Here is a 10897-nt window from a genome sequence, read left to right as displayed (position 1 = left end):
TACGACACAGGGGCGCAACCCACGGCAAACGGGTTGTTGGACCAAATATACCCCCGGGTCCACAACGGGGGGTCGAAGAGCGCTTAGCGTGACCCAGCACCCACCACGAGGAGGTGGCTCTTCACGGATGCCTCTGTCACAACAGCTGTGGGAATCATTGGTATAATCGTCTGTCACAACAGTAGTGGGAATCATCAGTATATCCGCCTGTCACAACGTCTGATGTGGGAATCATTGGTATAATCGTCTGTCGCAACAGCAGTGGGAATCATCAGTATAATCGCCTGTCACAACAGCTGTGGGAATCATCGGTATAATCGTCTGTCACAACAGCAGTGGGAATCATCAATATAATCGTCTGTCACAACCTCTGTTGTGGGAATCATTGGTATAATCGTCTGTCACAACAGCAGTGGGAATCATCAGCGTCAGATGTGGGAATCATTGGTATAATCGTCTGTCACAACGTCAGATGTGGGAATCATTGGTGTAATCGTCTGTCACAACGTCAGATGTGGGAATCATTGGTATAATCGTCTGTCACAACGTCAGATGTGGGAATCATTGGTATAATCGTCTGTCACAACAGCAGTGGGAATCATCAGCGTCAGATGTGGGAATCATTGGTATAATCGTCTGTCACAACAGATGTGGGAATCATTGGTGTAATCGTCTGTCACAACAGCTGTGGGAATCATTGGTATAATCGTCTGTCACAACAGCTGTGGGAATCATTGGTATAATCGTCTGTCACAACGTCAGCTGTGGGAATCATTGGTATAATCGTCTGTCACAACGTCAGATGTGGGAATCATTGGTATAATCGTCTGTCACAACGTCAGATGTGGGAATCATTGGTATAATCGTCTGTCACAACAGCTGTGGGAATCATTGGTGTAATCGTCTGTCACAACAGCTGTGGGAATCATCAGTATAATCGTCTGTCACAACAGCTGTGGGAATCATCAGTGTAATCGTCTGTCACAACAGCTGTGGGAATCATTGGTATAATCGTCTGTCACAACAGCTGTGGAAATCATTGGTATAATCGTCTGTCACAACAGCTGTGGGAATCATCAGTATAATCGTCTGTCACAACAACAGCTGTCACAACAGGTGGGAATCATCTGTATAAATCGTCTGTCACAACAGCTGTGGGAATCATCAGTATAATCGTCTGTCACAACAGATGTAGCATTGGTGTAATCGTTTGTCACAACAGCTGTGGGAATGATTGGTAAAATCGTCTGTCACAACAGCTGTGGGTATCATCAGTATAATCGTCTGTCACAACAGCTGTGGGAATCATTGGTATAATCGTCTGTCACAACAGCTGTGGGAATCATTGGTATAATCGTCTGTCACAACAGCTGTGGGAATCATTGGTATAATCGTCTGTCACAACAGCTGTGGGAATCATTGGTGTAATCGTCTGTCACAACAGCTGTGGGAATCATTGGTATAATCGTCTGTCACAACAGCTGTGGGAATCATTGGTGTAATCGTCTGTCACAACAGCTGTGGGAATCATTGGTATACTCGTCTGTCACAACAGCTGTGGGAATCATTGAGTATAATCGTCTGTCACAACAGCTGTGGAAATCATCAGTATAATCGTCTGTCACAACAGCTGTGGGAATCATCAGTATAATCGTCTGTCACAACAGCTGTGGGAATCATCAGTATAATCGTCTGTCACAACAGTATTCGGAATCAATGACATAATCTTCGTTTACAACATCAGAATCAGAATCAATGGTAAAATCGTGTTCCACGTCAACAAGGGAGATCATTTCTGCCACATTCAATCAACAACACCTAAGGATTCAATCCTGGAAGTTGAAATCGAATCCTAGTGACGTATACGTTTATAGCTTTCGCTAAACTGTTGTAAACATGTGTCAACTGCAGCAGTAGTAGTCCACATGTCTGACTGGTGGCCTCCAGAGATCCTGCCAGAACATGAGCAATATATCACAGCCCTCAGATTGACTGAGATTGTGTTGGTGATGGAGAGCGCTATCACTTCATGTTGAAGTCTGATGGGAAATCGACAAGCTCCTGGGGCGGACATGCAAGCACTTGTCGCTCCTCAAACATAATCGTTAGTGCCAGCTTGGTACTTGAAAGAAATTGGACACAGATGAAGCCTTTATATTAATTGACAGGTTCGACGTTTGTTTTAGTTTAGGTGGCGCTTGAATAACTAACACGCTAAGGAATTTGAGTATATGTCAAAGAATGCATGAATCATGATTACTCTCGATTACTCTACAAAACCTGGTCAGTGTTGTGATGGAAATGTGGAATAATAAATAATAATTTGCGTACTTATATTGCGCTAATTTCCATAAACAAGGATTATGCTCAAAGCCCTAACACTATTACTCCGGTCAACAGATCAGAGTTCACTACAACCCAGGCTGCCTGTGAGGCGCTAGAAGGTTGACAGTTGTATGACATCTCATCTCACCAAGTACCCATTCACTGCTCAGTGAACAGATGCAATTTTGAACAAAGTCACTTTTTTAAGGCGAGACCACGTGTATTACACGTGTTGCTTCGTTGTATGACAGGACTGAAGTCCTAGAAATCTTGCTTATATATAGGTGCTTAGTCAACCAACTGATTGCGAACATCTATGTATGTAAATTGTACAAACATCGTGGTATCCGTATAAAAAGTCGAATGATATATCGTTCATCGTCAAATCACGAAACACATGCAGAAACGTGTAGCAACACAAAAATTGTCATTGACATCAACCATTGTCTCTTGATTACTTTGATGCAACCTACCGCAGCGAAAGCGTTTTAGATTTTGAGCAATGCATGGGCCTTACTCTATTACTTTCAGTCATCCCAGGTATCACAAAACTTGCTTAAATCCTGATCAATAACAGTATGGGCGGCAAATATTTAATGGCACGTCAAGATAAGAATACATCTCAGTCTGCGATAGGTTATAGACACTGTAAGAACCGGGACAATGTACCAATGGCCAACAATTACAAACTATTCACACTTTGAATTGTTCTTGTCTGTTAATCATGTGTTAAATTAATAGACCGACAAATGATTAATTACGAGTTAAATTGATACACCAAGTAATGAGGAACAAGGCATCAATTTGAATCTCCAGACAGTTGCGGCATTAAGTGATTACAATTTTAGGCATTACTCCAAAATCGTCTGAGCCCGGTTTGTGAAAGTCAAATGTTAACGACACCGTGCAGACATACCGAAATACGCTGAACTCGTCAGAAGATAGTATTCTGCAAGTGCATCCACAGTTAAGGTCCGCAGTGAAATAGATAGGTTCTAATGTGTTCAGTTATCACAAAGTGTGCTTTACAGCACTCTGAAACAAAACTACAGCATATGCACGGTTTCAAATTGAAGCTGCAGATGAAGGAACTAACATCTTCGGCTTAAATGGACAGAAAGTCTCCTTAATCTGAAAATTATCCCGTCCTATTTTGACAAATGTGCAACAACATGAAGATAAGCTAATGATAGTTATGTTACATCCGAGTGAGTGAGTGAGTTGGGTTTAAAGCCGTTTTAAGTGTCCCATCGTGTCAGCTTGATGTGGATGGAAAGCCTGAAGTCCTGACTGACTGACTGACTGAGTTTGGTTTTACGCCGCTTTTAGCAATATTCCAGCAACATCACGGCGGGGAACACCAGAAATGGGCTTCACACAATGTACCCATGTGGGGATTCGAACCCGGGTCTTCGGCGTGACGAGCCAACGCTTTAACCACTCGGCTACCCCACCGCCCCTGAAGTCCTGAAGGTCTAAGACGTGTACCTGTTGTTTGTGAGTGGTGGAATGCTGTCAACCCCTTGTCTGCAACTTTCCATGTTGCTGCTGGTTAACAAGACCAAAGTCCCACGACCTTGAACAACCATAACACACATCAACCAAGTAACCGATTATGAAAAGCAGGTCCATCACTTTCATTGGAAGTGGGTACTCTGGATCGGTAACCCCACCATGTCAATGGTTGGAAACACCAATATATACTGAGGGAAACAAATAAGGGAACACCAGTTCGTGGCAGTGTTCCTTCATGTATTCTCAGATTTCCTCCCACAGCCCTTTTCAAAGCTGGTGATGAAAACAGGAAATTATTAAAGGATCACTTGAATTTTCCTGTGTTTCTTTATTTGTTTGTTCGGTTTAATGTCAGTTGGAACAATTCCCTTTCAATCACAGCTCTCAGGTTACTAGGGAAGGTTTGTGATTACACATGGTGTTCGCAAAAGGATTAGCATGTCCTTTCTAGGGTATCATCCCTCACTCACACAATATGGATGATATGGTGAGGGCTTCTTGGTTGTTTAACACATTTTACATGTCATTTCTTCAGAGAAGACCCATATGAAGGGATCATTCGGGTTAAACTTGGTTCTTTATATCTTTCTGTAAGTTTGTAAAATCTGAATCCAAAATAATACATATCTTATGTAAACAGATAGGATTAAAAAGTGGGGAATATTGAATTTGGGGTGATAATATGTCTGTACCAAGTTGTAATGATTGAACATGGATCCACAAAATGATTATTCCATTCACAATATTCAATTTGGGGTGATAATATTTCTGTACCAAGTTGTATGATTGCATGTGGACCTAGAAAATGATTATTCCATTCACAACATGATTTGAATTTTGTGCAAACAGCCAATTTTGTGCATGATGTGCACATGAACATGGCTGGGTCAAAGGGAGGTGGATTCACATGACATTACTGTGATTTTTCATGGTAAATCATGCCATGGACAGTTGGCCAATCATCTCACAAAATCTATTGTCATTTGACATTCAACGACTAATGCAAATCTCAGTCAGATGTCTCTGTTATATCAGTGTAGGAAAGATGTAGAAAATCTAGCCTGTCCACAGGACTGGCAGGTCAAATTTTTTACCAGTCCTGCCAAAATCTAGCCTGTCCTCTAAATATAAATAAAACACCTTCGGCAGTAAATATTCAAAAAGGTTATAATCATTATATATATATATGTCATTGGTTTGCTAAAATTGACCCGACATGAGGGCGGACTAGATATTTTTTTAACCCGTCCTCCACAAAATTCATCCGTCTCGGACGTTGGGACGGGCTATCTTTCCTACACTGGTTATACCCTTAACCTATTTATCTTATTAAAGATATAGATACAAAATATCAATAGCTGTGAAACCTTCTTAATAAATTTGCCCTTCTTTTTGTAACTGGTATACACTATGAAAAATGAAGGTCAAACAGTGTTCTTCCATTTTGTTTATTTCAACATTCCACACTACTCAGTCACACAGTATGTACAACATGCTCCTCACACAGGGTCAGTGGGCTATGACACCAGGTGTTCGTGTACTGTAACACCAAGTGTCACTTCTCTTCTCTTCTTTTGTCCAGGTCGCCAGGAGTGATTTCATATTCAGGGTATGTTGGAAACTTCTCTGAAAACAAAAGCAAGTTCATAAGATACAAGTGCAGCACATCCTTAAAGGCTTTTGTCATTACTAAGTTCCACATGCATCCACAAGTTTGAGAAACAGGGAATAAATGTTTGAAATGTTAGTAATAAATAATAATGTAGATCATTTGTAATGTGGTTGACTCCACAACACTTGGCCATGCTTTATGCGCAAACACAAGACAGACAGTAGCGACTGATGTTTACGACCTTTTTTAATATTTTCCAGTCAAGACAATCAGGACAATTGGGGAAAGCAATTATCCTTTCGACTTGACATTTCTACAGTTTTCTGCCAACTTGTACTTTCTGACTTTCCACAGAGAAACAACACACTTAATGTGTTGCTTTAAGAGGTGGAATACATTTTTCTTAACAGGTTTGAAAAAAATTGATAATCATGAAACTAATATTGTTACATAAAAATGAGGGGCTAATTAGCTCTTGCTTAAGGATGTTCATTTAATTTCTAGTACAAAACAATTTTGTCTTGCGTGATATTTTGACAGTTAATAATCATGCTAATCATCTAATTTGAGTTAGTTAGGATGTTGTGTTTCTTTCAAACAAATAACTAATTTGTTGTAGCGAAATCACCCCATGAAGAGGACACTCATGGGATTGGGTGGTCAAGATTAATTGATTTGTTTGGTGCATGATTGTAGTATCAATCACTGAATTGTCTGGTCCAAACCTAATTATTTGCCATATAGCTGGAATACTGCACTAGACTACCAACAATCTCTCAAACTGCAGTAAGACTTCATGCCACACGTCAGACTTACTCCTACTGCTGCCTTCATCTGGGTTCACATCAGATGTGTACGAGGCCCCAGCCTCCTCTCTCTTGGACGAAGAGCTACCCTCCTGAGAGGAAACAGAAACATGGACATAAATCAGTACTTTTCATAATTTTAAATTATATTGTACAGTAATATTTATCTTCAAAACAGTGTGTGTTGCTGACTGTAAAAGTCCAACAGTGAGCTGACCATTCTTTGATTTATCCCTTTAGTGTTGAATACGATCAACAAGTACCACCCATAAATGGATCAAATTACTGGCTCTCTGCTCTGTGGGATGATGCTCTATCCACCAGACAACAGACTTGGTGTTAAGTTTGGAACCATATGCATGTTTCTTGATAATAATATAGATCATTTGTAATGCGCTTGACTCGACAACACTTGGCCATACTCTAAGCACAAACACAAGACAGTCAGTAGCGAAGAAAAAGAAATGTCTTTAGATGAGATTTAAAACTTGAGAGAGTTGGAGCAGATTTAATGTCTGTAGGGAGAGAGTTCCACAGGAAAGCAGCTGAATGTTTGAAGGATCTATGTCCGAAAGTTTTGAGTTTATATGGAGGCACAACAAGAAGTGATTGATTGGCAGTTCTGAGGTTCCTCGGTGGGACTTGGTAGGTAAGAGTTAAAATCTTAAACTCTATTCTTTCTCTGATTCTTGACTAGTGAAAGGACTTCAATGCAGGCTGGATATGACTTGTTAGTTTTGTGCGTGTGATAATCCTGGCGGCGGTGTTCTGCAGCTTCTGCAGTCTGTGAAGTTGGTCGTTGGTAATACCAATCAAGAGACTATTGCAGTAGTCTAACCGCGACAATACTAGGGTTCTCATCAGTGTAGCTGTGGTGTTTCTGGTGAGGAGGTGACGGATAGAACCAATGTTCCTCAGGTGGTGGTGGCAGATCTTTGATAGGTGGTTAATATGCTGTTCCATGGATAGATTCTCGTCTAAAAACACACCTAGGTTTTTAACACTATGAGAAACAGGAATTTCTACATCATCGATCTGGAGATGATCGATACCACACATTTCTGCAATCTGGATTTAGAAGCAATAATCATGAGTTCTGTTTTTGCGCTATTTAGCTGTAGCATGTTCTTAGACATCCAGTATTTAACATCTTTCACACACGACTCCATCCTGGCACAGACCTCAGTCTGACTGAGGGTCACTGGTGAAGTTATCCATGAGCTGAGTGTCATCAGCATAAAAATGATGGGCAATATGCTGGTCACTGATGAGAGTCCCGAGTGGTTTGGTATAAAGGGTGGACAGGAGTGGCCCAAGGACAGAGCCTTGGGGTACTCCACACTTCAATATAGTAGCAGGTGACATGGTGTTCTGTACACATACAGACTGGGTTCTGTCCTGTAGATAGGAAACACACCACTTGAGGGCAGTCCCGTGGATACCGTAATCCTTTTCCAACCGATCTGTCAGAAGTTGATGATCCACAGTATCAAAGGTGGAAGACAAATCTAAAAGAACAAGCATTCCAAAGTTACCATCATCTACAGACCATTTCAAGTTATCCACAACACAGTTGAGTGCCGTCTCTGTGCTATGGGATGACCTGTAGGCAGACTGGAACTGGTCCATCAGTCCATGTTCAGTCAGATGCACCTCAATCTGACGTTTTACTATCTTCTCCAGAATTTTGGATAGGAATGGAAGGTTCGATATTGGTCTGTAGCTTTGAAGCAGTTGAGAATCAAGTCCAGCAAACACTCACTTCCCTCTCCTCAAGAACCATATCCATGTTTCTTGATCTAGCAAACACTCACTTCCCTCTATTCCAGAACCATATCCGTGTTTCTTGATCTAGCAAACACTCACCTCTCTCTACTCCAGAACTATATCCGTGTTTCTTGATCCAGCAAACACTCACCTCCCTCTATTCCAGAACCATATCCGTGTTTCTTGATCCTGCTAACACTCACCTCCTTCTCCTCCAGTTCCTTGGCTCGGTGTATCGTTCTCATCATCAGCGCATAGTTACGATCTATTTCCTGTAACATACACAGCATCCACATCACACCAACACACAGTCTATCCTTCAGAGATTTCGTGACAGTATGTATCCTTCATGTATTTATCACCACAAGCAATTTATTCTAATTACAAACAAATAATTCCTCATTGTTCAACATGTAAATATCACTGTTATAAATTTTGCAGACTTTGTATGGAGTTGTATGATCTTATAATCCAGAGATAACGTTGTCTAGGATGTTCTGTCATTGTGCTGTACCTCCTGTGTCGGTGGCTGTTTCCTCCTCCCCCTCAACCAGGCTGCAACACAAACAGTTCATCAACTTTACACATGAGAAAACCTCAAATCACACAATGGTATCACACAATAGTATCACACAATGGTATCGTCATCAGGTGGTTATGCATACAGACAATAACCCACTGGAAACATCCTGTTGAATATGTCAACAGCAACCCAAGCCTGTTGTAAGAGATGAGTCAGCAATTTGGATGGTCAGACCCAGTGACTTGGTTCATCCATGTCATCTTATCACAATTACGAAAATCAATGCTCATCATTATCTGGTTTAGATCATATAAAGCCTGCTGTCACATGGCTGAAAACGTGCTGCTGGCTGAATGAAATGACAGACACGAGCCAGAGACATGCAGTACACATGAGTCTGGTTCATAACTTGCACAAACCTGGAAACTGCTTTCCTCAGAGAAAATGCAACATGATCACACACATGGACACACTGTCATCAGCCATTACTGTAAAGAACTGTCACAGTATAGGCTGAAATAATCTCTTCACAAATCTTAGTTGCCTTGGATCATTTTTTCTGTATAATTTTTCCTCTATTTCAGAAGAGTTCCAGTACATATTGATATAATTATTTGAGCCAATGTTCAAAAGCACTTTAACTGTCAACCCTGGTACCCTAAAAATGTTACAGTATGTCTATCAACTACACTACCATTCCATTCAGTGGGCACATCTGGAACTGACCACTGGTCACCATCAGCTGGTTCCACCCAGCGACTTCCTCTCAAGTTGTGGGATTTATCTGAAATTCAAATCAAACAGGATCTTGATGTATTACAGGTATTTGCTGGGACAGAGTTTCTTTTAAAAGAACTATATGCAAAGAACACTATTAAAAATTTTCACAGACAGAATTTTGAACATAGAAAATACATGTATACATTCAGAAATGCAGCACTTATTAGCACTAGAGTGGAGTCGAGAGATAGAGAGAGAGAGAGAGAGAGAGAGAGAGAGAGAGGAGAGAGAGAGATGAGAGAGGGAGAGAGAGAGAGGGAGGGAGAGAGAGGAGAGAGGGAGAGAGAGAGAGAGAGAGGGAGAGGGAGAGAGAGAGAGAGAGAGAGAGGAGGGAGGAGAGAGAGAGAGGAGAGAGGAGATGAGAGAGAGGGAGAGAGAGAGAGAGAGAGAGAGGATAGAGAGGAGAGGGAGAGAGAGAGAGAGAGGAGAGAGAGAGAGAGAGAGAGAGGAGAGAGAGAGAGAGGAGAGAGAGAGGGAGGAGAGAGAGAGAGAGAGAGGAGGGAGAGAGATGAGAGAGAGGAGGGAGAGAGAGAGGAGAGAGGAGAGAGAGAGAGAGAGAGAGAGAGAGGGAGAGAGAGAGAGAGAGAGAGAGAGAGAGAGAGGGAGAGAGAGGAGAGAGAGAGAGAGAGAGAGAGAGGAGAGAGAGGAGGGAGAGAGAGGAAGGAGGGAGAGAGAGAGAGAGAGAGAGAGAGAGAGAGAGAGGGAGGGAGAGAGAGATGAGAGAGAGAGAGAGAGATGAAGGACAGTCATGATGTCATTTGCATTTGACATGATTGACAGTCATCATCTGACTCATCAAATGAAAAACGTCATGTATGGTATTAGCTAAAATGCTAGTATAGAGAACTGCTTGTAACAAATGGGAACATATATCACATCTTAAAATCACATCTTTACAAACATGTAACATCTTTTTCTGAAGTGCTGACACTTACTGGTCCAGGTGTATCAGAACATTACCTCTGTCTGGGCCAAGGGAGGCAACTGTTCTTTTGCCCTCTAACTTGACAAAATGATATAGCAGGGTTTATGTCTGTACTACAAAAATAACGTACCCTAAAAGGCGAATCTGTATCCATTGAAAATATGTTTCAATTGTGATCATCTTCTAACCTGCATTAATGAATGGATGAAATTATGGGGGTGACGAGAAATCGAGTTCGCCATATTCGTTGGGTAGTATCCCACCTAAACTGATAAATAATGGTATTAGCTCTGTGTTGTACAGGCTATTCGACATGCCTGTGTCACCAGAGTGTAATAACTTGTGGTCATGTTCCAACAGTGTACTCACTTTGACATTGCATGATTGACGTAATTATTATTAGATACATGTTCGCGACTCTGCAACTATTCTAAGATCTTACCGTCTTCCTTCTCAAAATATCTGTTCCCAATGTGATCAGTCCCTACCAATTTAGTTGTAAGTTTTGGTGCACTGAGAGAATTTCTAAAATTTTGTATGATGTTGGCAATAATTCCTCCCCGGCGTGACATTTGTTTTGGTAGAAACGTGCCGTCCGTAAAATCCGGGTCCTGGGTCGATGCACAATCCGTAGTTGGAGTAAC

At 41.4% G+C, this 10897-nt stretch overlaps 1 protein-coding gene across 1 annotated transcript; it reads right to left on the bottom strand.

Annotated features, from left to right (window-relative positions):
- Positions 1-5272: 5272 nt before the first annotated feature.
- On the bottom strand, positions 5273-10896 carry LOC124289741 (NADH dehydrogenase [ubiquinone] 1 alpha subcomplex assembly factor 2-like). The gene is made up of 6 exons (XM_046726383.1): positions 10696-10896; positions 9243-9332; positions 8540-8580; positions 8229-8297; positions 6269-6350; positions 5273-5466 (listed from the first exon to the last, which is right to left on the bottom strand). Exons 1-6 carry the CDS (start codon positions 10823-10825, stop codon positions 5396-5398), a joined length of 483 nt encoding a protein of 160 aa, XP_046582339.1. The 5' UTR covers positions 10826-10896; the 3' UTR covers positions 5273-5395.
- Between the last annotated feature and the right edge of the window lies 1 nt (position 10897).

This window comes from Haliotis rubra, unplaced genomic scaffold (assembly GCF_003918875.1).
Source record: "Haliotis rubra isolate DU_JTF1 unplaced genomic scaffold, ASM391887v1 Scf449, whole genome shotgun sequence".
NCBI classification, from domain to species: domain Eukaryota; kingdom Metazoa; phylum Mollusca; class Gastropoda; order Lepetellida; family Haliotidae; genus Haliotis; species Haliotis rubra.
The sequence above is the reverse complement of the archived record's forward strand: the minus strand, read 5'-3'. Positions and strand labels throughout refer to the sequence as shown.

What these genes read in the sequence shown, in the direction of transcription:
- LOC124289741 (XM_046726383.1), bottom strand. Translation starts at nt 10,825, where the DNA reads ATGTCACGCCGGGGAGGAATTATTGCCAACATCATACAAAATTTTAGA. An exon ending in AGGAACTGGAGGAGAAGGAG is followed by an intron (nt 6,351 to 8,228) that starts GTGAGTGTTAGC and finishes GTTTCCTCTCAG; the next exon opens with GAGGGTAGCTCTTCGTCCAA. An exon ending in AGATGAAGGCAGCAGTAGGA is followed by an intron (nt 5,467 to 6,268) that starts GTAAGTCTGACG and finishes TTTTGTTTTCAG; the next exon opens with AGAAGTTTCCAACATACCCT.